At 54.0% G+C, this 27,868-nt stretch overlaps 12 protein-coding genes across 12 annotated transcripts; 7 read left to right on the top strand and 5 right to left on the bottom strand.

The window, feature by feature from the left end:
* Positions 1–357: 357 nt before the first annotated feature.
* Positions 358–1,017, bottom strand: J4E92_002374 (uncharacterized protein; the record flags this gene model as incomplete). The annotated part of the gene is made up of 3 exons (XM_051493779.1): positions 358–755; positions 801–841; positions 914–1,017. 3 exons carry the CDS (start codon positions 1,015–1,017, stop codon positions 358–360), a joined length of 543 nt encoding a protein of 180 aa, XP_051355458.1.
* A 2,116-nt stretch (positions 1,018–3,133) lies between these two features.
* Positions 3,134–4,650, top strand: J4E92_002373 (uncharacterized protein; the record flags this gene model as incomplete). Its single annotated transcript, XM_051493778.1, has 5 exons — positions 3,134–3,358; positions 3,420–3,543; positions 3,591–3,813; positions 3,872–4,205; positions 4,258–4,650. 5 exons carry the CDS (start codon positions 3,134–3,136, stop codon positions 4,648–4,650), a joined length of 1,299 nt encoding a protein of 432 aa, XP_051355457.1.
* Positions 4,651–5,480: 830 nt separating this feature from the next.
* J4E92_002372 (uncharacterized protein) lies at positions 5,481–6,410 on the bottom strand (the record flags this gene model as incomplete). The annotated part of the gene is made up of 1 exon (XM_051493777.1): positions 5,481–6,410. One exon carries the CDS (start codon positions 6,408–6,410, stop codon positions 5,481–5,483), a length of 930 nt encoding a protein of 309 aa, XP_051355456.1.
* Positions 6,411–7,241: 831 nt separating this feature from the next.
* Positions 7,242–12,533, top strand: J4E92_002371 (uncharacterized protein; the record flags this gene model as incomplete). The annotated part of the gene is made up of 1 exon (XM_051493776.1): positions 7,242–12,533. The coding sequence occupies one exon, from the start codon at positions 7,242–7,244 to the stop codon at positions 12,531–12,533; it is 5,292 nt and encodes a 1,763-aa protein (XP_051355455.1).
* A 1,347-nt stretch (positions 12,534–13,880) lies between these two features.
* On the top strand, positions 13,881–14,636 carry ISY1 (NineTeen Complex (NTC) component; the record flags this gene model as incomplete). The annotated part of the gene is made up of 1 exon (XM_051493775.1): positions 13,881–14,636. The coding sequence occupies one exon, from the start codon at positions 13,881–13,883 to the stop codon at positions 14,634–14,636; it is 756 nt and encodes a 251-aa protein (XP_051355454.1).
* A 375-nt stretch (positions 14,637–15,011) lies between these two features.
* Positions 15,012–15,696, bottom strand: NIP7 (ribosome biosynthesis protein nip7; the record flags this gene model as incomplete). The annotated part of the gene is made up of 3 exons (XM_051493774.1): positions 15,012–15,137; positions 15,198–15,500; positions 15,568–15,696. 3 exons carry the CDS (start codon positions 15,694–15,696, stop codon positions 15,012–15,014), a joined length of 558 nt encoding a protein of 185 aa, XP_051355453.1.
* A 204-nt stretch (positions 15,697–15,900) lies between these two features.
* Positions 15,901–17,943, top strand: J4E92_002368 (uncharacterized protein; the record flags this gene model as incomplete). The annotated part of the gene is made up of 1 exon (XM_051493773.1): positions 15,901–17,943. One exon carries the CDS (start codon positions 15,901–15,903, stop codon positions 17,941–17,943), a length of 2,043 nt encoding a protein of 680 aa, XP_051355452.1.
* Positions 17,944–19,670: 1,727 nt separating this feature from the next.
* J4E92_002367 (uncharacterized protein) lies at positions 19,671–20,984 on the top strand (the record flags this gene model as incomplete). The annotated part of the gene is made up of 4 exons (XM_051493772.1): positions 19,671–19,849; positions 19,913–20,341; positions 20,421–20,686; positions 20,746–20,984. The coding sequence occupies 4 exons, from the start codon at positions 19,671–19,673 to the stop codon at positions 20,982–20,984; spliced, it is 1,113 nt and encodes a 370-aa protein (XP_051355451.1).
* A 1,667-nt stretch (positions 20,985–22,651) lies between these two features.
* Positions 22,652–23,774, bottom strand: J4E92_002366 (uncharacterized protein; the record flags this gene model as incomplete). Its single annotated transcript, XM_051493771.1, has 4 exons — positions 22,652–23,074; positions 23,124–23,384; positions 23,434–23,586; positions 23,640–23,774. The coding sequence occupies 4 exons, from the start codon at positions 23,772–23,774 to the stop codon at positions 22,652–22,654; spliced, it is 972 nt and encodes a 323-aa protein (XP_051355450.1).
* A 327-nt stretch (positions 23,775–24,101) lies between these two features.
* On the top strand, positions 24,102–24,460 carry TIM13 (protein translocase subunit; the record flags this gene model as incomplete). Its single annotated transcript, XM_051493770.1, has 2 exons — positions 24,102–24,209; positions 24,275–24,460. The coding sequence occupies 2 exons, from the start codon at positions 24,102–24,104 to the stop codon at positions 24,458–24,460; spliced, it is 294 nt and encodes a 97-aa protein (XP_051355449.1).
* A 101-nt stretch (positions 24,461–24,561) lies between these two features.
* On the bottom strand, positions 24,562–25,569 carry NUC1 (nuclease; the record flags this gene model as incomplete). Its single annotated transcript, XM_051493769.1, has 1 exon — positions 24,562–25,569. One exon carries the CDS (start codon positions 25,567–25,569, stop codon positions 24,562–24,564), a length of 1,008 nt encoding a protein of 335 aa, XP_051355448.1.
* A 411-nt stretch (positions 25,570–25,980) lies between these two features.
* J4E92_002363 (uncharacterized protein) lies at positions 25,981–27,617 on the top strand (the record flags this gene model as incomplete). Its single annotated transcript, XM_051493768.1, has 3 exons — positions 25,981–26,163; positions 26,240–26,342; positions 26,392–27,617. 3 exons carry the CDS (start codon positions 25,981–25,983, stop codon positions 27,615–27,617), a joined length of 1,512 nt encoding a protein of 503 aa, XP_051355447.1.
* Positions 27,618–27,868: the final 251 nt, after the last annotated feature.

The following is a 27,868-nucleotide window of genomic DNA, read 5'->3' as shown; positions in this document are numbered from 1 at the left end:
GGCCATGATGGGAACGAGGAAGCCAAGCAGCACCTAGGGCACAAGATCTCTCGAGCGTGGTTGAGCATTCGGGTGCGACCATGTGGACAGTCCTGGGGAGCGCGCGGACGCTCGAGCCAAAACGCTAACCACGTGGCCCCACAGCCTGGAAAGAGCGGTGACTCGGCCTTCTGCCGACATCTGGAGCCACCACTATGATGACGGGATTGATGGTATGATTGACTCCGTGTTGTTTATGAATAATACAGCCCCCAGCAGCAGGAGTGATGGATTGATGAGCCGATGCGACTTGTCCGCGCGCAGCCCCCTCGAGGTCTAGCCGCCTTATGCGCGCTACCTAGGTAATCCCAGAGCAAGCTACACGTGCCAGTTTAGCACATGGCGCTCGCCATCGTTTGCCAGAGACTCTAGAGACGAAGCAGTAGCGCGCCCAGTCGCCTCGTCGACTACCAAATCATCTAGCTCTACATAGTTCTTGGATCCACGTGATCCACGTCCGAACACTTCCTTCACAGATTCTCCGCTGACCGATATATCTGGCGTCTTCTTGCTCAATTGTCGTGTGCTCAATCGGTTCCCCGAGCTCCCAGCGTTGGAAGGGTTCGATCTTGATTTGCTTTTACTCTGGCCCGTGTAGCCTTCCATCGCCGAGTTGAACGCCTGCCTGAAAATGACGCGAAGTACGGGAATCGAGGTAGCCACGATGGCCATGGAACACTCTGCGACGGCCCATATGATGGAGTTGTACGATTCATCTGTGGCTGTTAGCAATGATCCGTGCACGCCTTGAGATGCCTTACATGATACATCCTGGACTGTCAATTTCTCAATGTATGTGGATCTGATAATTGACGTAACTCCAGCTCTTCGACCAAGTCAGCGCAGTCTTCAATCCGGCGATGCATGAACTTACAGTATTCCCAGACTCATGGCGACACCTGCACCGATCTTCTCTGCGGTACGCATTTGCAGGTTCCAAAGGATTTTCCACGGCAGCACAGCAAGACACACATCCATAAGTGCTGACCACACTGCGTCGCATGTCAGCTAAGGAATCAGGGTACACACTTTGAGGCTGTCTGCTCACCAGCTTGGAAACGCCCATACACGACAGAGGGATGCTTGTCAATGCACTCGCCCGGTATGAGGTCCACAAAGGTTTTGGCCAGCGGTTTGCATTGTACCCATGGTATGACGGTGGCAGGGACTGCGAAAATCGCCAGGGTAGAGATCGCAAAGATTACGAAAAGTCTGACCCGTCCGTCCGTCAACCGAAGCAAAGTGAGTCCAAAGGAGATCTTGCTGAGCGCGATAGCGACGGTATATATCGTCAGTTCCGCCGCGCCGATATACATCATCTTATCAAGATTGCGCAAATCGACTAGCGTAAAGATTAGCGTTCCGAGCTGTGAAATGTGCAATTCTCCTTTGGCAACTTACGGTCAAGTGTATGTTTTCCGTAGCCTATGTTGATAGACAGTTGGTTTATGGTAACTTGGACCAGAAGTAAGATCTATGTCGTATGAGTCAGCTGCTCTTTGCTTAGGGATGTTGTGGCACTTACCCAACTGACGGAAAGTGTGCAATCGTCCAGCCACAGCTTCCCTTGACGCTGCCGAATATAAAGCCGCGAGAACAGAAAGACTGCGGAAACAGAAACGAGCGACCAGGTGACGACGGACATGAGCGGTCCATGGCTCTCGTCTGGGTTGCTAACCCAAGAATCGTAGGCAGCCATTTGGATTGGACTCAAGAATAACGCAAAGGAGAAGGAATTGAAGCGAATGCTCCTTGGCGCTATATCAAGATCCAGTTGTGGTGCTTCGTTACGATGCTGACGTGGGACAAGGATCCAGTTTATATCGAACGATGTCGAGTATACTTAGGGTTGCGGATGTAATTTGGCCACCTGGGTAGTGGCCGGTATTCACCCTTTTCCTTGGGTGGTGGGTACCCGGCTGAGATCCGTCTCCTATAACGCAAACTAGAACATTGGGGCTGTTCTGGAGTACAAACTTGGCATATGCTTGTGGGGACGCTTAGAATAGTACGTAGGTATCATTGTTCGCCGCCAATCATGCAGTGGGGTCTCTCTGCGCGAGACTTGAACTCGCATGCGACCCTACTTGGAGCCCACGCCGGGTAATGCACCGATCTTGTTGCATTGGTCCCCGAAAGTGGTTTGTTACCCATGATCGGCTTTTGTGGAAACTATAACGTCTTCAGTCCGACGTTGTCCCTGCGTTGGGCTCTGACTTGGGTAGCGAGGAATATGCCTTCAACCTCCTAGCACGTATGAACGACGGCCTAGGTAGACATCATGCCCGCTAGACCATATGCGCTGGTCTCGGATGCGTCTTGGCCCGATGTGTTATTGCCGGCGGGTTTACATGCCCAGGTGTTCACCTACGCAATCTCCATTTCCGCCGCATGGAAGTAGGGCGAGGGCGGGATGCATAGATCACTCAATCTTCTTGCAGCCTCACGCGTGTTGAAAATAGATAACCCGCTTTTGATCGATGCGGGCAACGTTCATCATCTCTGTACAACGTTGGTCAGCCAAATGCGGTAAAAAAGGCGAGATCTACAGTAGCTGCCGATCTGGAGGCTTAACTACCTAGGTACCCACCCGAACACGGTCCGGCGCGCTTGGATCGCCGTTCAGGGCTCAAAAGTCTTGGGACACTCGCTCGACATTCCTACGATGTACCCAGTGCAAGCCTAACTTCTTGCCTAGGCAAGGCTCGAGCGCTTTATTCTCCTTAACACCAGTCGCGGGATTTAGCAAACCCGGTAACGGACTGAACCATATGGCTCGCGCGAGCGGATTACGGCTGGTCAAGGCGTGCGGAGAGAACGCCCACGTCGATCTCTTTGCTCAGGCCCTCCACCCTGCGATTTGAAGCAAGTAAAGCGGGCTGTCATGACTGTGCTGGAAGGTACCTGACCCCGGATTGGCATCTCTATCGGCGACAGTTAGATGAGAGTCATGGCGGCCCACGTATGTGCAGCACTCATTTGCCACTATGAAACTTAAACGATCCGTCCCTGTCGCTGACCGCATCTTCCTCAATCCAACTACACGTCCTTCCTTCACACTCTTTCCCGAACATCCGAGCTTGTTGTTGCAAACATGAGGGTCTCAGTACTATGCAGCGCATCGCTCTTCTCATTGGCGACCTTCGCCTTCCCTGCGAGCATGCTCAAAGGCGACATCAGTGAAGCGACCCTTGCGGAAATCACCGCTTTGACAGAGAATATCTCAAGAGATTTCGAGAGTAAGCGATCGGGTACCCACGTCAAACGTGCATTCAACGCAGAGGCTCAGCGCATCAGTATCACTGGTGACCATAAATACGTGAGTAGCCCTACCGAGATGCGCGACATGTAGTTGCATTTGCTAACGACTTCGTTGTCAGATTGCGCCAGGCCCCAATGATCTCCGTGGACCCTGTCCTGGTATCAACGTGATGGCAAACCACGGTTACCTTCCCCGAAATGGCATCTCCACAATCACACAAATGACGACGGCCGCCAATGAAGGTCTGCATGCCTTTACGCTCTTATTCACGGACTGCTAACAACGTCAGTGTTTGGCATGGGCCTGGATCTTTCCGCATTTCTGGCAGTCTACTCCGCCGTCATGGCCGGTGATCTCACCTCCTTTTCAATTGGCGGCAAACCTAAGACTGGTGGACTCCTAGGCGGTGTCACCTCATCACTCGGCCTTCTCGGAGAACCACAAGGCCTGAGTGCGTCACACAACCGCTTCGAGGTTGATGGATCTCCCACGCGGGGGGACTTGTACTCAACGTATGTCATTCCCGTTTCTTCTGCATGTTGCATGGTCAGCATAACTCATTACTCGTAGTGGCAACCCCATCTCTCTCAACTTGGACTATTTCGAGCAGCTCCTCTCTATGCCTCTCGGCGAGAACGGGATTGATATCCCCGTCTTGACCGCGTTCCGCCTTGACCGCACGAAGCACTCGATTGCTACGAATGGACATTACTTCTCAGGCCCACTCACGGCCCTTGCGCTTAACCCCGCGACATATCAATTCACCTACCGTTTCTTCGCCAACCACACTGCTAAAAACCCAGAAGGCTACCTTGATGCCGAGACACTCATGTCATTCCAGGGTGTTACTGGAGAGAAAGGTAATTACAAGTGGGCTCGTGGGCAAGAGAAGATCCCCGAGAACGTGAGTACCCACGGTAACACCATCCGCTTGCATTCGCTAACACACATCACAGTGGTACCGCCGCGTCATCGGCGACGACTACAGCATCCTGGCCTTCACTTCCGAAGCCCTTTCGCTCGAAAAAGCCCACCCCGAATTAATCCGAATCGGCGGAAACACTGGCCAGCCAAATACGTTCACTGGCGTCGATGTTGATGACTTGACAGGCAACGTTCTCAACGCGCAGACGCTTCTCGAGGGTAATAACCTAATGTGCCTTGCGTTCCAGGCTGCCAGCGAAGCTGCTCCTGACGTCCTCCGCGGATTAGTTGGCAACGTCTTGGTCGCTGTGCAAAAGTTGGCTTCTGTTCTAGACCCGATTATTGCGGAGCTTGGTTGCCCCGAGCTGATTAAGTACGATGCAACCCTGTTGAAGGCTTTTCCCGGTGCCGGAAGTGGGATGTAGAGTGCGACTCTATGTCTAGCGAACATGACAATTAGACTTTTTGCCTTCAAACCCTTCTTGTATTAATATCACGAACCTTTTGTTTACCTTACTTGTCTTTATTTCATCGCACTTCGCTAATTTGAAGCACATGTGGCACAAACTACCGTGGTACTCTTCCGCTATTCGATGCTTCTCGTGTATGCGTATATATCATGTGTCTATCGCAACGCATTAGATCTCTAGTATCTCCAACTATCAGATACTTTTCCGCGCCATCTTGGTTTCCATCTCCACAGCATCTTCTAGCGAGTTAACGGCGATGTGCCATGCTTCTTGTGGAGTGAAACGTCGTCTGAAACCGTGAAGATCACGACGAGTATAGAGGAGACGAAGAGATTGAGCCTCTGACATGGTAGACTGAACTGTGTGGGCGTGGCTGAAAAGTGTGAACACGTTAATTAGGATTGATGTACACTTGCATGAGCGCACTGTCTACTTTCTATGTGTATTACTGTAGCATATTTCCTCATATGCTTCGCAAGCCAGTCCTGTCCTCCTCAAACAGAGGACGGACTTGTCGTATAGTCTACCTTGCAACGAGGCGTGCGACTTGGTTTCTTTTCCTGTCAACGACAGCAGCTTTGCCAGCAAGTTTACTCTTCAAGCCTCATGAGAGCTGCGGTGGGTATGCCTCTGCCTTGTCATGTCGTCTTGCATTCCAAGGTGACGTATCGCTTTTATGACTGGGAAGGAATGGCCTGTTCATCCACGATACCGTCTGTTGCCCAGCACAGCCGCATGCTTGCGCCGGCTTGTTGATGTTTCCACCGTAATGCCACCCAGCAGACTCAGTCGCCGCCTTCCTCTTCTTTCCGCTTTTCTTCTGCCTCAGCCTTCTTCTTGTCCTCCCATTTCTGTTTCTTTTCCAACAGCTTCTGGAGATTCTTTGCGCCGTTAAAGACACCATACGTCTTGGCACTACACGCCGCACACGTGGGATCTTTGCGATATCTCTTCAAAGCGCAAGGCTCGCAGAAGTAGTGTCCACACTTGGTGATGATGGGGCTCTTGTAGGGCGTCTTGCAGATGATGCAGACAAACGGTATCTTTTCGAGTTGCGCCAGATCCATTCCGTCTTCGTCCTTTTCCTTCTCATCCCTGTTGGCAGAAGCGACAACGGTGCCTCCAGGTTTCTTGCCTTTGGTCGACATGTCCCACTCGCGGTCTAGCTTCCAGCCTGCCGCGTAATCTTCGCGCGCGTGCAAAAACTTGCAATTGTCGCCGAAGCCACAGAAACCAGTCTGCTTGTAGTCCTTGCACACATCCGGCGTGTAATCTGTAACGGTAATCGTCCGTATGTTTGTCGATGCTTTCATGGGTCCTACTTGGCGACTGGGAGCGTCGGGGTTCTTCTCGATGAGTTGGTGAGGCTTCGTTCGCGTGCTGCCGAGCAGGTTCTTGGAGCTGAGAGCGTCTCGGGCATTTTCGTCGTACCAGTTTGACTGCTTCGTCGCATCGTTGCTTGCTTCCATGACCGCCGAGCGATTTGCTGCGTATTGCGTTGTACTTGCAACTGCCGCGTGCGTCTTCTGGTCTGCAGTCGACGCCTTGAGTGCGTTGTCGTTGACTTTTCGCCGCTTCACCACGCGGCCATGCTCGCCCTCTCCTTCTGAGCCGGAAGAGAAATCCGAATCCGACTGCGGCGGCGGCGGCGGGGCCACCTTCCGGGGCGCAGCTTTTGCTGCTCGCTTCTTGAACTTGACGACGGGTGCTTCCATGCCGGGGGTTTCGTGGGTGGCGGAGGTGCGAGATGTTGGACATGTAGGAGTGAGGCACAGAGAGGCAGCCCAGCTGTGGCTGATTAATTCGACGTCACGTGATGGGGTCCGGGATGCCGGTCGTGGGGTAATGCGATGCGCGTCGTGCTTGGGTTGCTCCAATCGCACACGCAAACAGCCCCTCGGCCCGCGGCACTACCACGACAGTCTCGCAGTCTAGGCAGCAGACGTGCAGCAAGTGCCGGCGCGAACCAATGGAGGCGCAGACGTAGCTTTGTTGATGTTGTGGATATGTTATGGGTATCAGCGCTGGCTCCATGGCGAAAGCGTGAAAGCGGCAAAAGCGCACGGTCGCCTCATTTCGCTCTTGTGCACAACATCATCCGCTCTACCATGATCCCTCCTCTGTCGCCTCTGTAGCCCCTCCAGCCCGTTCGGCATTCCCTTGTTTTTCTTTCTTCGCCATTCCGCGCCCCTGCCTGGGGATGCGCCTTTGCTTCTTTTCTCTAGTGTGACGGAAACGCGACCGAGTGCCAGCAGCCGCTGCCGTGTCCCCAGTCGCTTTCCCGCGCGTCCTTGCCCCCCAAACCCTTTGTGCATTACACCCACAGCCCGACAGAGTGAGACGTACCATCGCTCTTGTCTCTAATACTACCTGGAAAACACCCCCGCCGCCGCCTGCCGCCGCGACACGCGCTCGCCGCCCACTCCTGCCCTGCACCGTTCGCCCAACGCATCCCGTCTCCGCCCGCCGTCCCGGGCACGTCTACGTGGAAGCGGGGGAGCCACGCCAGGAGATGACCCAATAGCAGACGCATCCAGCGACTCTTCATGGCTACAGCAAATCCTCCACCGGGCGCGCTCTCGGTGGAGCACCACAATGGCGCCGACCCCTTCCTCGCCGCACCGCACGACGCCCACCGGCAGCGATACTCGGCCTTCGACAACTCGCAATTCTCGCTGTACTTGAACGGATCCCCCCTACAGGCCAAACGCGCTCTACAGGCACACTTGGCAGAGACGACGCGCAGACTGCAGGAGACGTCGCATCTGGGGAGCGCGCTTGTTCAGCAGAGAAAGGAGCTAGAGGACAAGCTGCACGAGGTCGAGCAGCAGCAGCCAGACAACGACATTGGGCCAGAGCTGCGCCAGAGGCTGGCCGAGCTAGAAAAGGAGTTCAACGAGGTTGGAAGGGAGACGGCTCGCGCCTTCCTCCCCAAGTCTCGCGTACCCAGTGGCGAGACGGATCCCACTGCCGGTGGCTCCATCTACTCCAGCGACGCCATCCAGTCACCCACCAAAGTGAGCGTTCCGTCGCGGAAGCAGAGGAACCAGCAGCCCAGCCGCATCAATGACATCGCCCTGGCCACCGAAATCTCCACCTCTTTGCTATCCCAGCTCAAGGACCTCCAGGCCGTCCTCCTCGAGAAGGATGACGCCCTCAAGGCGGCTGATCTGGACCGATCGCAGCTCGAAATCGAGGTCGAAGGCTTGTCGCAACGTCTGAGAACATTGGACGAAAGCGAATCGCGACTCAAGGACGTCAACTGGAATCTTGAGACACAGGTTCGCGAGTCGGAAACACAGTTCAAGTCGGCCGCAGACAAGGAGCGAAGCCTCAATCATGCCTTGGATCTCGCACGTACCGAGAGGTCAACTTTGGAGAAGGAGTTGGAAGATTTGAAGCAGATGTATACCAAGCTCAACGACGATCACATCAACAAGACCAAGCAGCACGAGACGGAGCTCTCTAGCCTGCGGCGAGTCGCGGCCATGACGGAGACGGAAAAAGGTGCAATGCAGCGCAAGGTCGAAGAGCTCATGACAAAGAATCAAGAGCTGGCTCAAGCTGTCGCTTACCGCGCACGATCAGAGCATCGTGGCCGATCTGACAGATCGTCTGATGACGATCGTGGTGTCAGGCAGCAATCTCAAACGCCTGAACACTCGCCTGAACCGTCTCCAAGCAAGGCCACTCCGCGCCACGGTATGCTCGAATCGGAAACACTCAAACATTCGCTTCAACACGCCCACCGCATGATTCAGCAACTCAAGAACAATATCCATCGCGAAAAGACCGAAAAGATCGAACTGAAGCGCATGCTCCAAGACGCTCGTGATGAAGTAGACGCTACCCGCGCTCAAGTTGGACCTGGTAGCGCAAGCAAGCGAAGGAAGAGCGACAAGGATGCTTTCAAGAAACCCGCTCGACCAGATCGTCTTGGGGCCTTGCGCAACGTGTCGCACGAGATTGTAGAAGACGACGAGTGGGAAGAGCAAGAGGCCGTGCCCGACACCCCAAGTCGGCCACCGCACCCATCCAACTCTGTACCGGGCTCCTTTCCAAATGCACTCAGCTCCGTCGCGGGAACGAGCGCATACGAAAACCTCGACACTGCCAACGAAACCTCAGATGCTGCTTTCGAGACTGCCAACGAACGCGACGGTATGGCAACTGAGTCCGACGCATTCCAAACCGGAGCCGAGACCCTCGACGGAGACAGCAGCGACCAGCTGACTGAGACCGAGGCCGGCCCTTCCAACTCTGCTGCCCGGCGTAGTCGACCCTCAATCTCACAAGCTGGTCGCATCAATTCCTACCGCAGCACTGCTTCTGCCTCTGGCGATGAATACGATTCCGATTTCAGGACTCCTCTTCACCACAAGACTTCGCGCTTTACGTTAAGAGCTAGAGACAGCAGTTCGCGGAGATCGACGCCGAGAGGGTTAGATTTCTTCGCAGGTACGCCCCCAGCGTCAAGAGACTCGCCCGCGGGCTACGTCAGCAGCAGCAACGAGAACACTCCCGCCCAAGGCAAGAGTCTATTGGCAGAACTCAACGACCTGAGTGGCGATGACGATGATGCTAGTTCCATCGAGGGATCACCAAGTCGATCCAGTGTCGTATACTCAAGCCATGCCACGCCAGATCCACTAAGAAAGGCTGTTCTCGGAAGGTCGCTTCTCCAACCCGATGCTCCCAGGCCAACTATGGTTGATTCGGGCACGATGACCGAACAGGATGCCCCCGAGCCTATTTCCATATCCTCTATATCGAGTCAGAACACAGAACCGTATGCTGCTCGCTTGCCTACATTACAAGTCTCTGCCCTGCATTCGCAAGGCACAAGCCCGCGAGCTTTGCCTCGTCAAAATCTCGACGTCTCCATGGTCACCTCACAAGACAGTGAACCCAAGCTTGCACTTCGGCCAGCCCTTGGCTTCTCTTCCGTCTCCGGTCATGCTACTAGTCCCCAACCCCCAGAGATACCTCAGCTGGCTGTGTCCTCTCTTTCAAGTCAGGGGACCGAGCCAACAATCCCTTCAGCTCCGTTGTTCGCATTATCTCCGCTTCATGCACAAAACACGGCGCCACATGCCGTACCCACTGCTCCTCTGAATATGTCGTCAGTGGCTGTTCATAGCACCGAGCCTCGCCTTATTGCTCCTCCTGCTCTTGGGGTGTCGACAGTATCGTCTCATGGCACTGATCCTATTGTACCAGTGCTGGTGAAGGACATTCCACCTTCTTTGGACATCTCCTCCATTTCGCATCAAACTACGGAGCCGCGGAAGGCGACTGCCCCAACCCTAGTGGCTCCAGCAGGTCTTTTTACGTCTGCTATCTATGCACAATCGACCGAGCCCGCACAACTAGCCGAACATGTCTCGACAACGGAGTCAAATCGAAGCCCTGACGATATGCTTCCGGCATCTCCTGCCCAAGATATCGGTCACAGAGAAAAGCGTGCACCACTCCAAATGTCAAGTTTGTCTGCCCACGAGACTGAGCCTAGAGTCACACCCTACAAGCCGACGTTGTTACAGATGTCACCTTTGGTGTCTCGCTCGACTGAGCCCAAGGATTTGCCTCGTGTGGTCCTCTCTGCATCTTCTACGACATCGACTCAGTCGACAGTACCCCGCGCGCCGGGAACCAGTAGACAACAATTCTCTCCACTTTCTGCACAAGTCACGAAACCTATTGCGCTACGACAGCCGCAACTCGTGTTGTCCAGTTTCTCCGCTCGCTCTACGGACCCGGTGGCAGTGGCTAGAGCAGATCCGTCACAACTATCTTCGTTGTCGATCCAGGCATCCAATCCCATTGAACCTTTGAGGGTAGCACCGTCGACCATCTCCGTACTGTCCTCGCTGACTACTGAGCCAATTGGACCCGAGCGGCCAATTCTCGCTAATTTCTCTGGGGTTTCGTCTCAGGCCACCACACCCGTAAAGCCAGAACAGATACCACTGCAATTGTCAGCCGTCTGCGTACTGCAGACCGTGCCGATCCCACTACCTGTACCTTCGGTGTCTCTACATCACAGTTCCGATGTGCGGACTGTTCAAGACACTCAGCCTGAGTCGCCAACGCTCCCGGCATTTTTGCCAACACCGACAAGTCGGCCATCCACAGCAAATCGTGTTTCTGTCCCTGCTATGACATTGTCCCCTGTTGCTGCGCAGGATATTGAACCATTGGCTCCTCCGCGACCTGGTACCGCTCATCGGGCCGCCGCGCCTTCCGTAACCACTAGTGCTTCTTCTCAGACAGAAGCATCGGCGAATAAGCAAGTATCCACGCCCAAGCTCAGCTACTTCGATACTCTACTATCTTGGAATAAGAATACCACGGACGCTAACACCCCACCGGTTGATAGCAGGGATGCTAGCACAGCCTTTCCACCTGTCAGTGTCAATGCCGCCAGTAAGACTCCCCAAACGCCAATGGCCGATGGAGCTACACAGACAATGGTGTCTGCTCAGCAGATCGACAAGCTGCTGCTTGCTCGAAGTCAGCGATGGAGTAGTTTGATAACCACGTCCGGGCTTGAAAAGTCGCTGTCGCCGCCGGAGTCGCCTAGCAAAAAGCATGTCAATGAGACAAGTCGAACACCCAAACGCCCAGGCAGTTCGGGGAGCATGCGCTCTCGCGCTGCAACGCCTCCTCCTCTGCCTTCGGATCATAAGGAAGTCATCGCCGCGGCTTCTCTCAAACCAATCTCCCCAGGCACAATGGGCCCGCCTACAATGCCTGCATCCGCCTACAAGAAGCGACCGCATACGCCTACCATCAAGACTGGTAACAACACTCTCACTCCCAGAACAGGCGGGACCACACCGCGTGTGCGTCGACAGTCACAGCGTAGCGGAGCGTCTTCACCTCTTAGCCGGAGGTCATCACTATCTTCGTTTACTTCGGAAATAGACCAACGCTTCAATATTCCAGGGGGGCCGTCTTTTGCTGCCAATGGATTGCCACCCGGTGCGACAGATCCGCGCATGATCCAGGCCATCACTCAGACGATGATTGGCGAATATCTGTGGAAGTACACTCGCAAGACTGGGCGCGAAGGCATGTCTGAGAACCGTCACCGGCGTTTCTTCTGGATTCATCCTTACACTAGGACACTGTACTGGAGCGACCGAGACCCTCAGAGTGCCGATAAGACGACATTGAAGGCTAAGAGCGTAGCCATCGAATCTGTTCAAGAAGTCGACGACCCTAACCCTCTACCTCCTGGGCTTCACCAGAAAAGCTTGCTTGTCGTCACACCTGGTCGATCGATGAAGTTCACGGCTACAACAGGTCAGAGGCACGAGACGTGGTATAACGCTCTGAATTATCTGTGCCAACGGGTCGACGAGAACGATCAGCAAAAGTCGCCAACGAAGTCTGATCAAGACCAGAAGGCAGCTACCGCAGATGAGATTCAAGACGAGTTCAATGGCGGGTATCGCAGCTCTTCTCGGCAAACAGGCCGTTCAAGAGGCTCGATGTCCTCATACGTTACCCGGCGCACATCATCCCGGGATTATGGCCAAGTGCCCACGATTCGACAGTCGCATGTTACACCACATCGTGCAACCTCGACCGAGCCGCTGGCGCATGGATCTGTTTCCAGCCGAATCAACAGCATGCTCCGACCCAGCGTCACTGCTTTACGCGGATCCTTCACTAGTCGGCGAAACAGCAGGACCAGCGCTACAGAGTCGGCCACGTACGAGGAACCCAGCGCGTCCAACATGGATCTCAGTCGTGATATCCATGACCATGTTGAACGTGATCAGGACTTCATGCCCAACGTCCGAGCATGCTGCGATGGTAAGACCCCTTGATTGTTTGCATCAGTGTAGGAAAGCTAACGAGTCCACAAGGCAAGCACGATGTTGCACATCTTCATCAACATTCAATCAAAGGTCGGCACGTCAACTCTTCAGCTTCCAGGCCTTCGCTCTTCGGCTCCATAAGTTCGCGCGCGCAATCCCGAACTGAGTCTCGCACAGAGTCCCGGACTGAGTCACGTACGGAGTCACGTACGGAGTCGCGAACTGAGATGCGCAACGAGCAGCTGCGCCATCAGGCTGAGATGGAGGCAGCGAACTATGGAGCTGGTGCATAATCTCACCTTATACCTGAACCTTTCCTATTTTGTCATCCGCGTTTGTCCCGCACGACGCTTCTCTAGTCATCTGGTCTAACTGACGGTCTCTTTTCCTTTAGCACTAGTCGTTTCGTATGGGGGCCATTCCCATTTTCCTATGTATCTATCAATTCATCTTTCGGCCTTTGGACGTTACACCTCGGTTTGGATCCGGACGAAGCAGAAACTCAAATTCGAATGCGGATTCAAGGAGATTTGTGCATGGCGTTCAACGGTGAAGTATTTCCTGTTTACTCTGCGCAGTTCGCTCGACTGGGGTTGGAGCTGTACACTGAGATGACCTGACGCTTCCCACCTAGACTAGTCTCCGTCTTGTCTCCGTTCTACTAGAAGCGCATCTCAAACATATGCGGCCGATTCATTTTTCTCCCTCGACCTGCAACATTCAGTATTGTTTTACTTGTATATTTAGCATAGGGGCGTTATGTAATGTCTGTACCTGGGCTTAGAAGTGTAGCGTCGACTGTCTCTGGTCAGATTGATAAAAAATAAAACAAGATCGAGATTGATTGCACATTGCATTTCGTCCTTATAGTGCAGATGATTGCTTCTTGCCAAGAGCAAAACTAGACACAATGTCAAAACAGGCTGCAAGAGGGGTCGTCAGTGTGCTATGAATGGAGCAATAGTCTTGCAGCACCAAAACAAATCAAGACGGGATTGTGGCGGTCCCGAATTCCAAGTGGGTACGCAACAACGCCAAGACAGTAGGCCGGGACACTAAACTTTTGCTCCAGCCAACGCGCCTGTCACGTTGAGTCTTTCGTCGACCACGACAACACGAACACCCATCGCGCATCTTGTTTCTGTCAAATCTTCACTTCTGCAACTGCGGGGCAGCATCTGTTTCTCTTGGAACATCGTATATTACGCCTAATAAAATCTCGCCCCGACAAGACACCAAAGCGCGCCACGGCACGCCGTCTAGCTCCGACAGAAAGCTACTGCCATCGAAGGAGGCCCTCTCGCCCCTGCGACCTTACAGCAACGTGGAGCTCGAACCCGAGTCCGGACCGCAAGCATGGCGCGTAATTCCGAAAAAGCGCACTCGATGCTTTTCCGCTTCCGCGCTGCACAGGCCGCGGAAGCTGGTATCATCGACATATCGCGTACCCGCCGCCCCAAGCTCATCACCTCTGTCAACTCGATTCCGGTTTGCGAGAAATGGCGCGGTCAGGTGTTAAAGGAGATTTCGCGCAAAGTCACAAAGATCCAGGACGAGGCCCTTTCAGACTACCAGATCCGCGACCTCAACGATGAGATCAACAAACTCATGAGAGAGAAGCACATGTGGGAAAGTCAGATAAGAGGCTTGGGGGGACCGAACTACATGAGAGGCGGGCGAGTGCTTGACGAAGAAGGGCGGGAGGTGCCAGGAGGAGGAAAGGGATACAGATACTTTGGACGAGCAAAGGACCTGCCGGGTGTCAAGGAGTTGTTCGAGAGGCAGAGCAGACCGGAAGACGACATGGACAAGGGGCGCGAAAAGAGGAGTGAACTGAGGCAGAAGGTGGATGCGGGCTACTACGGCTACAACCTAGACGAAGAGGACGGCACGCTGCTAGCATATGAAACGGCCAAAGAGCAGGAGGCCTGGGACAATTTCATGTTGCTCGGCGATGAACTGGACGCAAAGCCGAGCAAAACACAGAAGGAGTGGATGGAATTACCCGGTGACGTGGGCGACGGCATACGATGGCGCATCCCAACCCTTGACGAGGTCAACAACGAGCTAGTCGAGCGCAGGAGGAGGAAGCTTCTTGAGAAACTGGGTTGAGCGCGGAGTTTCGGCGGTGAAGTGTGTAGCAGCAGACTACGACTTTCCAAGTGCAGCTTCTACTTGGCTGGGAGACGAGAATCAGACATTGATACCCTTGCCGAGCGACCGGCTTCACAAAACTTATGTAGATTAGAATCATTGGGACAAGCAAGAGCAAGTCCAAGTCAGCATGACAATGCAAGTGGCGCATGATGCTTTGGTCATTCATGCTTAGATACCATCAGATGGACTACTCAGCGTATTGTCATAGTGAATGCGAGTGGGTAGCAAACGGATATGCCGTGCACGCGAGCCTTGGTTTCTGGCCCCGGTTGTGGCGAAGCAGTAAGCTTCTCTTGCAGAGTGTCCATGGTCGCACAGGCTCCCGGCCGCTCAAGTTGTGAACAAAGTGTCTTCCTCTCTCAGGTATTCTCCGATATCCGCTTGTCTGAAGGTGACAATACCCGTAGGATCCAGTTTCCTCGCCTCAGCCGTCGATCGTGCACTCACACCAAAGCCCTGATGTTACATGTTAGCCCAAGATTCGGTTCGTCGCTTTACAGCTGGCGGCCGACTTACCAATGGCGTATCGTTCATACTCAGCACAACAACACCTTGATGTTCTGGGCAATCCTCACTCCACCGTCCGACATGCGCCTTGAGCACATTGCCGCCGTACAGGAAGGGCATCTCGCCGTTTTGCTTGACCCAGACCTTGTATCTTGCGTGCGGGGCGATTACACTCAGCGCGGTGATGTGCAGGCGGAATTTGCCCGTCTTGGTGAATTTGCCCAGGCAGATGCCGAGAGAGAGGAGGTTGTCGCGCGCGACGGATGTGGCAAGATTGGCGAGGGACTCGCGGACGTAGTAGACTCGTGAGCCCTATGCGTTGATTGTTAGCAAGTTGAGCTAGCTGGGGACGGGTGGGGGCGGTTGGAAGAGTGAATACCTGGACGCGGAAGACATTGCGATCCGACCCGCCTGTAGGGTCGGCGATGAGGTTCGATATGCCCTTTCCGCAATACGTCGCGAGCTTCTCAAAGAGCGTCTTGGTCTCTGGTTCTGTGAGCGGCCTCATCGTGGGCGTATGTAGACAAGTGCTGAGTTGAGGTTGGGGCTGGGCGCATGTTCGCAAAGTCGACCTCTGCTGCCAAAAATTTGTGGGGCGCATGCTAGCCGGGCTAGGCTCCTCCGCAGCCTCCGCCAAAATTTCAGACAGTCGGGTGTGCAATCCCCAACCAAGCCTGACCGTCGCCCACATCGGCCCACGAGCACCTGCGCCATGTCTCGCGTCCCGGCTGCGAAGAGAAGGCGGCTGTCTCCGCCCGAACACGGCGAGCATGCCAGCGGCGCGGCCGAAGACCACCAGGCAAGCTTCGTGAAGAACGCCGCGAAATGGCATCTCGAACAAGACTACGAAACGCGACCGCGCAGACTGAAGAAGCAGAGGGAGAACAAGAAGCTGCCCGTCAGGACAACCGAGGGATGGGTAGCGGCGCCGCCCAATGCGCAGGATATCAAAGAGGAAGAATCCGACAGCTTTCTCGCCTCTGGCAGCGACGACGGGGCGCTCGAGGCGTCGCATCTACAAGACGTGGACGAGGAGAAGCCCAAGATACCAGCGCGACAACAGATACTCGACGCCAAGGAAGAGCTTGCGCGCATAGCAGGTCTGGTCAACGAGGACCCCGAGGAGCACGTTGGGGCGCTCAAGGCACTGCAAGCCCTCGCCGACTCGGACAACATTACCGTCAAGAAGCTGGCGTTGGCGACACAAGTCTCCATCTTCAAGGACATTATCCCCGGATACAGGATTCGGCCCTTGTCGGAAGAGAAGATGCAAGACAAGATCTCAAAGGAAGTCAAGAAGTTGCGGCAGTTCGAGCAGAAGCTGGTATCCAGCTACGAGGCATATGTAAAGCACCTCGCGAGGCTAGCAAAGTCGAGCGGATCGGACAAAGAGCACATGGCTGGTCTGGCAACAGTCGCTGTCAGCTGCGCATGCAACCTGCTCAACTCGGTGCCGCATTTCAACTTCCGTGGAGAGCTGTTGAAGATTCTCGTTGGCAAACTTAGCACGAGGAGGGTGGATGCCGACTTTGTACGATGCAGGGAGGCCATGGAAACCCTGTTTGAGAACGATGAGGATGGCAACGCTGCGCTGGAAGCCGTCACCATGTTGACAAAGATGATGAAGAGCCGGAACTACCACTTCGACGAAAGCGTGCTGAACACGTTTCTGCACCTGCGGCTACTGTCAGAGTTTGCGCAGAAGGCCTCATATCATTCCGTCGACAAGGCGGAAGACCCAATGGTCAATGGCAAGAAGATGAAGCAGAAGCGCGAGTTCAGGACAAAGAGGTTACGAAAGGAGCTCAAGGAGAGGAAAGCGATCGAGAAGGAGTTCAAGGAGGCGGATGCAGCTGTCAGTCACGAGGAGCGTGACAGGATGCAGGCTGAGACGCTCAAGATGGTGTTTGTGGCATACTTCCGAATCCTAAAGGCTCGCTCGCCCAAACTCATGGGTGCGGTGTTGGAAGGTCTGGCACGATACGCACACCTGATCAACCAAGATTTCTTTGGAGATATCCTGGAAGCTCTTCGAGACATCATCGCCACCGCCGAGCTTACGGCCGCTGCCGCAGTTGAAGACGACGAAGACGCATCGGATGAAGATGACGATAACGAAGCACCCGAGCGCAACCTTACGCGCGAGTCTCTCCTTTGCGTCATTACAGCCTTTGCACTACTCGAAGGCCAAGACGGAGCGAAAACAGCGTCAGTCTTGAAACTCGACCTCAGCTATTTCATCACCCATCTCTACCGCACACTACATCCTGTCGCATTGAACCCAGACATCGAACTCAGCTCCAAGTCTCTCCATCTTCCCGACCCCAACGCTGCGACATCACATGCCGACACCGCAAAAATCAACGTACAAACCACCATCGTCCTACTTATCCGCTCCCTCTCCTCCGTCCTCCTACCCGCCACCTCAATTCGCGCCGTTCCGCCCCTCCGCGTTGCAGCTTTCGCCAAACAACTGATGTCCATATCCATGCATCTCCCCGAGAAGTCTTGTACCGCTATGCTTGGGCTAATAAATCGTGTCACCAAGACGCATGGCAAAAAAGTAGCGCCTCTATGGAATACAGAGGAGAGACGGGGCGATGGAGTGTTTGATGCACTGAAACCTGAGATTGAGGGTAGTAATCCTTTCGCAGGGACCGTTTGGGAGGGAGAGATTCTGAGAAGACACTTTGCGCCTAGTGTGAGGGAGGCGGTGAGTGGTCTGGAGAGGAATATTTTGGAGGCTAGTAGATAGATGGGGTTTGCACAGTGGTACAACAAAGCTGCGTCAGAGACACCGATGAACGAGTATCCCGGGAGCTCCGCGGTCATGGGGTGTAGAGATGAGGATACGAGTAGAAGACAGAATGAAAATGACCGGAAGAGCAACGATATCGAAAGATGGCTTGGCTCATGCGATGGTGCATGGTGATACTCGTCAGTTGCCTTCGGACCTTAAACACCGAGGTGTGGGACCTACTGCCGACATACGTCTCCGGCAGCCACGTGGGAGACTTGATAATTTTCGAATAATTAGGACTTCTTGATCGATGCTTGACTGGCGAAGAAAGCTCCGTATCAACAGATACCTTGGGCCTTGGCGCTTGAAGTCTACACGACGTCTCCCGACCAGCAATCTGGACGTACGTGACTGCACACGTTACAACCTAGAAATTAAACTCGCCACTGGTTGTGAGAGGTTTCTGGTGGTCATTTATGCGACAGGGAGTACTCTAGACAAGGATGTTTTACAGGAGGTATGGATCCCACTCACTCCAGAGGCCACTGAGCAATGTACCTCCGATTCCGATGGCGATTCCGATGGCGATTCCGATGGCCGGGATTGAGACGACCTCGGGACGCCCAAGGTCAAACCTCGTCGATCTGGGGACTGACATAGTACTTACTGCATCTTATAGTGTTCTACCCTCTCGGTCGGAAAGCTCCGACAAGAGGGATGGATGGGTGGATTTGTTACCGGCTAAATAACCATGCCTTCATTTCAACGAACCGCCGGCATCTAGCGTCTTTCTCGCATAGATTCGCAGATCCATGCATGGGTCATGTCGTGCGAGCATCTACTGCGACGTCGGTTTACGCCCATCTCCGCTGAGCTTTCGAGTGTCTCTTTGGCATTTTCGTGAAGCTTTCTTGGACGTCGGAAACAGATAGAACCATTCCTACAAACGGCGTACAACAGCTGCGTGCAAACTAGAAAGTGTTGCCTAAATCTACCATGCCTTGGCGAGCACGGCACACATCTATGGACCCTGGACGTCGTCCTAGGACGCGCAAGATCTTCAAGATTACTACTACGCCTCGCAGTCATTCATATTAGCCTCACTCTTGGCATGTACTGGCCGTCTCGTCTAGACAGCGTAGACGAAGGTTACCGCCTTGGCGACAGATATGCTTGTAGCATCTACGGCACAACTAGCAAGTGGAGACTGTGAGTACTACTCACTGAACAGAGCTGGTCACTCCCTGACACTTCACTTCAAATGTGATAGAAATACAGCTATTGCCTGTCTTCTGCGCTATTGTCGCTCCAGCTTGCTTTGAAGACCGGTAGTTAGACGCAAGGGACTCTTACGCAAGACACTCTACTCAAAGTTGGTAGATCTATCCTCGGGCCATGCCTAGCTATACAATTTATCTGAGCCCGTAGTCTACATTTGTTCTAGGTCTTCGATCAAAATCTTGTGTGTTCGACCTGCATCTGCCGAACGCATCACACGCTTCATCCCTCAACATATAACATATTCGCATGTGGAAACTCTTGATACATCAATCAAAGCCCCCCATCTAACAAGACTCTTTCCGACATGACTGTCATATAGATCACGGCTGGAAAGATCCGAGCAACTACCTAGGTAATTTTGCCTGTACATCGGCGCTTATGCCCAGAGATCTCATATATAAGTTGGGTCCTGCCTCTATTATATAGCAGTCAAGTCAGTGAGCGCTGCCTCCAAGTCAAAGATGGCAGCATTCCATCTTGGGGCGCTGTATGTCCTCTTCATCTCACTGTCCGTACTACAAATACTCTGTGCCGCAGACGCAGTTGGTGATCTGCAGACCAAGGGCCGAGCAGCCATCGACGCCGCCATTGCCAACTCAACAACGTGTACCAAAGACAAACTCCGCGTACGCCGAGAATGGTATGTCCAAAGGCACCCTAGGACTTTTCCATACCTACACCGCCAGCTAACATGTACAATCAGGGGCAGTATCAGCGCCTCGGAAAAGCGCGCCTACATTGCCGCCGTCCAGTGCATAACCAAAGCGCCCTCCAAGCTCTCTACCGTGTACCCCGGCGCCAAATCACGGTTCGACGACTTTGTAGCAATTCATATGAAATACACGCTCTCAATCCATGGCACAGGGAACTTCCTATCCTGGCATCGATACTACACGTTTGCGTATGAGAACGCGTTGAGAGTCGAATGTGGCTACAATGGTACCCAGCCATACTGGGACTGGGGACGATGGGCAGCCAGCCCAGAGACTAGCCCGATTTTCGATGGCAGCGACACGAGTATGAGTGGCCAGGGCGAAAAGGTGCAACATAATAGCAATGGGTTGAAGCCGGCTGGCAACGGGGGAGGATGTATTGCTAGTGGGCCGTTCAAGGGTATGATGGTTAACCTGGGGTATGTACCACCTTCCATACTTGTAGTGCCATACTGCCCCTGCCAGTATCCTATATGTGCATCTGCTGACTTCTCCCAGACCGCTGGCAGCAATGGACAGTCCGCAGGCTCCACGTAATCCACGATCAGATGGCTTTGGGTACAATCCTCGGTGCATCAAGCGCGATATCAGCAATTACCTTACGCAACTGTACGCGACGACAGATAAGACTGCTGCTTTGATCACAAGCAGCAGGACTATTGCAACATTTCAAGATGTTATGCAAGGAGCGACGGGTGTCCACGGGGCGGGACATTTCACGGTTGCTGGTGACCCGGGGAGTGATTTCTATACTTCGCCTGGTGGTGAGTACCATTCTTTTTCTTCATTTGCGGCTTCCCAACTGATCAACGCGATGCCGCAGACCCATATTTCTACCTTCATCACGCCATGATCGACCGTGTATGGTCTATTTGGCAGAGCCAAGACTATCCAAACAGGCAGCAGGTTATCGCAGGTGGCACGTCAATGATGGGCGGTGGGAGGGCGCAGAGTTTGGAGGATACTGCAGACCTGGAGGTGTTGAATGTAGACGGCAAGGCATATAAGATCAAGGATTTGGTTAGCACGGTTGCCGGACCGTTCTGCTACGTCTACGAGTAGTTTACGCGTCGACGACTGTCACAAGCCGGGGCCTCGACCTTTGAAGTGTAGAACGTACGATATACCAAGCCTGGATTCGAGCTTGGGCTGAAATAGCTTGTAGATGCTAGCATATCTTTGAACAAGTCAACCGGGGCAAGTGAAGAGATGGCCTTTGTTATAAGCAGTACGTTATATATTGATGGTCCTCAGATTAGCTCTCCTGCTGTCCTCAGAAGGAACCTCGTCCATTCCCCATCGATTAGTCTTTCGACCTCTCAGCAGGCAATGATCGGGCTCCTCAACTCGACTTTGGCTTTAATGCCCCCACAGGGACATCATCACTGGACCCCTTCCGCCCGTCTGTAAAACAGGACTTTGAAAAGAAAACAACCCTCTAACACAAGCACCACCACCTAGACCCACAGACCCAACGACAAAGACCACGCATCCCCACGACCAGCGATGCCACAAGGGCAAAGGCGCTCGGATTGAAAACTACTTTTCATGTCGTCAAGAGCGAACTTCGTCCTCCAAGCTTGTTAGGCGAGGTAGCACGGCGCTTCAACCTTTTTTATTCTTCCTCAGTGCGCAGTGGGAAAGGCTGGGGCTGGAGTCTGGTGATGGTGAACCCAGTGGCTTTGCGAAATCGCCTCCATCAGCGTTGTGCAATGATGAGTTGAGCGATGTGGCTACATCTAGTATGATGGCGCACTCCCTCCGCTTTCCGTTCTTGATTGTCATGCAGTGAGACGCCGGGGTGATTAGTCCCCAGCATCGCCTTGTGACGAAGGTTTGTCGTTCACTGGGATCTGATGGGCGTTAGCTGTTGTTTCGCGTGCGCTTACAGCCGGCGCATTCTAAGCTCGATAATAGCGGTTGGGGCTACTTACTCGCTGCTCGGGTTGTGGGTAGTGAGAGAAAGCTGCCGACGCGCAGCCTGGAAACTTGAGCGCGCAATCACGGGCCATGCTAGCAGCGCGCTAATGACATAAGCATCTTGTCCTTCCACCGGCGTCGATCAAGAAGCCAAACTATTAGATTAAAAAATTATGTCTTGGCGTCTCCCCAAAAGCAGTCTGTACATCCGGGTTGTGTCTATATATATTATCATCTGTCGAAGGTGAAGCTTGTCAATTGTACATTCGCTGTCTTGCTAAAGACGATTGGCACGACGTGCACATCGGTATGTATGTATAATGCACGTATGTCTATCCCAACACAAGCATGCAATCATGGAGCACTGTCTTATGTGTTGCTTGATTATGAATAAAGCATTCGACATCGTGGCCGCTTCCATTACTCCATGTAGCCAGGTCACCTAAAACGGATGCTAGAGCAACGCTCAACCCACTCCGCTTGCTTTCATCGGCAGCCTTTGTGAAATTCTGTACAGAGGCGTGTTATTATATGCGGAGACATGGCTTCCACCTTGGGCATGTCACGCTAAGGTGTTACGATTGATACATGCTAGGAAAGAGAAGTAAGAGCGCTAGGTGAGATAGAAAACAATGCGCGTGGCCTCTCCAGGCCACTTTTTGCACAGCTCAACTCCATCATCCAACCCTGTACAGTGCCATCCAGTCATTCTCATCGCCGACTTCGACACACCCATCAAACTGGAGCATTGGTGGGCCCAACCAAGCAAGCTTCTTGTTGCCCTTGAACTTCAGGTAGGAGCTGTTCCCCTAAAAACGGTCTCTTTGCTTGGTCCTGTAAACGGTAAAGCCGACGTAGGCACCGGTCAGGGCTAGGCCAAATAGCACAAACTTGACGAGGAACCAAGTCCAGCTTCCACCGCTGCTGCTCTTTTCGCGCGTCATAGACGAGGCAGTCTTGCCCCCTGAGCTTCCTGACGAGGAAGCCGACCCAGGGGTCTTTTTGTAGAGATTTTGCGACTTGACTGAAACGATGTCGTGGTTGTCGGACAGTTCGCCGGTTTCGGCGGAGAAACCCAAGTAGGCGACGGGCGGAACCTTGAAGTTGGGGATCTCGAAGCATTGGGTCCATTCGCCCTCTGACTTGTACTGGAGCTCGAGGCGGAGGAATTGTTCTTGGAAATACGTGAGACGAGCTTTGGTGGCGATCTGGGCATTGCGAATGCCACGGGCCTAGTTGGCGTTAGTATCGAGAGGGCCATATGGGCCAGGCAGCACGTACAGAGCATCCAGCGACCTCGTTGGCCTTGCCGTCGTTGTCCTTGTCGTAGGGCGTGTTTCCATCTCCGTTCATGGCCATGATGTAGGGGAACACGGTGCCGGGGCGGTTGTTCTTGTAGGTGTCGAAGAAGAGGCCGAGGCCCTCAAACTTGTCGGTGTGGCCGAAGACGTTTCCTGGCTGCGCGCGCTGCTTGGTGAGCCACATGGCGAAGCCATCGCCGTAGAGGTTGCCCTGGCCGTGGATCTTGAACTCGAACGTAATCTACGGGCGTGAGCGTCTGGGACATGTGGTGGGACAGAGTGCAGCCTACCTCCCAGTTGGTCGCGGTCAGAGGCACGCGCGAAAACAGCCAGCCGTCGCGCGAGGGCTTGTCTGAAGCCAGTCGAATGTACTTATCAGTCCGAATAATCGTGTCTCCGCCAAAATCCCACCAGCGGCTCTGCATGTCCGAGTCGAGGTACGGCTGTGTGCGGCGTCAGGGCATGTTTGCATGGGCGCAGAGGGCATGCGACTTACGGGCTCGAGACTGTGTGTTCGCAGCGAGATGGCCTTGATATCAGGGTCCTCGCTCAATCCCCCGGACCGCGCCCAAGCACCCGTCCAGCTGCCTGCAAGCAAGCACAGGCTCGTCCATGGTCTTGCTGCCCACATGGTCGCGCACCAACAGAGTACTGGCGCGGAAGAAAGAGTGGCACCAAGACTGCGTTGTAGTGGTTGGGGGAAACAATAAGAGAGGCACGGGTCGGGCGACTGGGACGGGGCGTGGCGTGCTGGAGTTGGCAGAGTGAATCGTCGACATGGAAAGGCCACTCTATCACCTCGGCGTGCATTGCAGGGGTCCACCGTCTCGGGTTGCAGCGACTACGCTAGCGAGAGAGGCGCTCTTGACGTCGACAAGCACGCACGACGCACCTTTTCGCAGCACCACGCCCCACGACCCACGCCCCTTCACCCCCAGACGCACACCCACCCGGGACCATGGACTCCCTGGGCGGCATGTCCTCTTACCCGAGCGACCCAAAGACGGCCGTCATGCGCCAGGTCCAGCAGGAAGCGGCTATGCAGAATGCGCGCATGCTTGTCGAGGTCCGTCGGTCCGGGGCATATACTGTCTCTGCATGGCGGTGCACGTCGTACTGACGCCTTCCCAGAAACTCAACGAGCACTGCTTCGAGCGCTGCATCCCCAAGCCCGGTGCTGCCCTCTCCAAAGGCGAAGAAAGCTGCATGAGCGCATGCATGGAAAAGTACATGAGCGCATGGAATACTGTGAGCAAGCAGTACGTCGGCAGAATACAGCGCGAGAGTGCCCAGGGCGGTGCCGTGCAGAACCTGTAAAGGCTTGGTTGGACTGCGCCATCACGACATTACAACACCGCGGAGGACCACAATGTACTATACACCGTACCATGAATAACATGTCGTCATGGCTTGGAAGCCTATTTCTTAGCAAACGTCTTCTGCCTCTGCGCATACTCCTTTACAATGACACTGCAATTGACCTCCTGGCACAACCTCTTCTTCCTCTCTGGCGTGAGCTTAGTCGCAAATTCCAGTCCACTAGCCCTCTCCACCGCCTCGACCGGTACTTCAAAATCCGTCAACGGTTTGTGGCTGGGAATGACGGCATTCGGCAGCACAAAAGCACCCAGCGCCACCTTGCCCCCCAGCTTCCCGTCTTCGGCGAAGATGACCTTGTAGAAATGTGTAGGCACAGCCACGTTGGGTGGTGAGCCGATGACTTCATATGACACTCGCCATTTGCCGTCGGCCTCGCGCTTGGGGAGATACAGAGGGCCGGTTACGATGCGGACCGAGGGGTACGAGTGTGTGAGCCTCCGGCAGAAGTCTTCGAAATGCGCCCAGTAGTCGCGGTTGAAGCCATCGCCCACTTGCGGACACATGTTGCTCAACGCAAAAGTATCGTCCATGGCTTCCTGGCTCCACTTGGCATCCGCAGCAGGGACTTGATGCCCCCTATCGTAGCCAGAGCGGAAGTAGTCCTTCAGCTTTGCACGGAACATCTCGGGGATCGTCACGTCTTCTACAAACACGCTGTGTTTCCTGTCCGCGTTGCTGTTGGCTAGCGACTCGGGCGTAATGTGCTCGGCGACCCATGCGGGGTTTCGTGTTCGTCGGTCGTAACTTGATGTGAGGGAGGCGGCAGGGCGGAGATCGTTGACTGGGCCCGGGAACCCATATTGGAAGAGACCGTTGGGGTCTACGACTGCTCTCCGGGCAGCCACAGCCACAGCGGGCGATGGCGTGGCAGGGACCGAGGGTACAGGCGCTGGCCGGCCGGGCCCAGCTATGGTTGTCGTCGTAGTCGTGATGACGGATGGTGCAGACGGAGGGCCATCCTTCTTTGCAGAGTAAAGCGCTGCAGTCGCTGCAGCTCCTGCAGCTGCACCACCAGCAGCTATCAAACCCAAGGTGAGTTTGGACATGATGAATCTTGTTCAGTCTTCCGAGACGTGGGTTGTTGGTCGTCGGAGGTGATGGGAATGCCCCTCGTGAGCCAGAGAGCGACTCCCACGGCTTCGGCGTCCTTTACGGCGCGTGAGGGATGTCTCAGAACGCGTCTACCCCTGCTCGTCTGGTTCGCTGGCGCCTGCTCCCTAATGGTCATCTGCATTTTTGACGACGAGGGTTTGGCGCTTACCGCATGCACGCTAGTCTTGACAGCCGCACCTGCATGCATATTCGACACCACATACAAATCATCAAGTCCGGCCGTTTTACGGGTTTCCAGTACATGCGCAGCCCTCTTCGTTTCTGTTTCTTCTACTGTACATAGACGGCTATGCGGATCTGCATTGAGGACATCATCGCATAAAGTGTGACGTCAACCCGCTAAAATGCCTTCCTGGCTGTCGCGAGCAACTGAGTCTCACAATGCTCAGCTCATCACGACTGCAGCCGTGTCAGGCTTTGTCGTGGGCAGTGCGATTCTAGGTTTTCAGAAAGCTCGGCGCTTGACAAGGGTAGCCGATCTGAAGGCATCGATTCCAGACGTCAGTGACGAACATCGCGCGTCCAGAGTGAGTACCCGAATATCGAATCGGCTGCATACTCGATCATCGAGCTGACACCTAAATACTCGCTAACATTACCCAGCTGACCGAATATGGTGCTGCTTCCAACGTCTTCGCCCCAAGCAAGGAAGATGAGCGGAGTATGGCATTAGCCGCAAGGGCAAGGAAAGGTGACTACGACGACGGTATTGATTCTTTCATGAAATGCCAGTTCAACTCTGACTAGTGCACCAGATCTCATCCTTGAACAACTCGCAAGAAATAGAGTCTTTCTCACAGATCCTGGAATCGCCAAGCTAAGGAATGCCTTCGTAATTGTAGTCGGATGCGGAGGCGTCGGATCACATGCTACGGCCGCCCTCGCTCGCTCAGGATGCTCCAAACTTAGGCTTATCGACTTTGACCAGGTCACGCTGTCTTCGCTCAATCGGCATGCAGTTGCTACACTAGCAGATGTCGGAACGCCCAAGGTTCACTGCCTCCGCAAACGACTCGAACAAATCACACCCTGGACCCATTTCGAATGCCGAAATGAACTCTTTGCCGAGCATACTGCTGCAGCTCAGCTAGCACCCATGAACCATCAGCAGCCGGATTTTGTTATCGACGCTATCGACAACATTGACAGCAAGGTTGCACTTCTGGCATACTGTTACATGAATAACATCAAGGTCATATCTTCCATGGGTGCAGGATGCAAGTCTGATCCTACACGAATATTCATTGGCGACATCTCCACAAGTACAGACGACCCGTTGTCAAAGTCTACAAGGCGAAAGCTACGCTTGAAGGGTGTCAAGGACGGCATACCAGTTGTCTACTCTACAGAAAGGCCAGGCCCAGGGAAGGCTGAGCTCCAACCTCTCTCCGAAGAAGAATTTGCGAAAGGCAACGTGGGAGAGCTTGGTGTTCTTGCAGATTTCCGGGTACGAATCTTGCCAGTTTTGGGTACTATGCCAGCCATCTTCGGTCTCGCAGTTGCGAATCATGTCATCCTTTCCATCTCTGGCTACCCTCACGAATACTTGCCAGCCAAGTCACGCGACAAGATGTACGACGGAATTTTAGGTGCTCTCCAAGGTGCCGAAGAAAGACTGGCACGTGCACTCTTCAGCGAGGACCCACTGGGTCTCAAGATTCCCATAACACAAGATGATGTGGGCTATCTAGTAGAAGAAGTATACCATGGCCGAAGTATCATCAGTGGGTTGTCTACACGCCTAGTATTGACACGATGGACTAAGCCAGCTCTGAGTTTTGTTGATGAGAGAACACCGGGTCAGAAGAATAGTCATCTCCAGATGAAGGACTTGGTTCTTATGACGAAAGAAGAGGCCACAAAGCATGAGAGGGAAGTGTTAAAAGGCCAAAAAAGCTTAGAGGAAGTATATGACGCCGAAACGATTGAACGTGTCGACAAGACAATGGCTGAAGAAGACAAGTTCCAACGTTTGAGGTAATAAATGATACACTGATTATCTTGTTGCACATTCCCCTGTGATCCTCACACTGCAACGACTCCATACAACTTCGGCATCCAGTCATCTCCGTGACGCGATGCAACCGCCCTCAGAGTTGCATTCTCCGCGTTTAACCCCGATATCACCAGACCCCGATGCATTGTCATCGGTCTGCATCAGTCGGTCCGCCGACAATCTTTGGCAGTGGCCCGATATCCATCGGCGGTCGCATTAGCGCAAGGCACGCGACC

This window comes from Alternaria infectoria (genome assembly GCF_024043175.1).
Source record: "Alternaria infectoria strain BMP 0036 chromosome Unknown scaffold_3, whole genome shotgun sequence".
Taxonomy (NCBI): Eukaryota; Fungi; Ascomycota; class Dothideomycetes; order Pleosporales; family Pleosporaceae; genus Alternaria; species Alternaria infectoria.
Note: the sequence above shows the minus strand (reverse complement) of the source record. Positions and strands in the feature narration are given on the sequence as shown.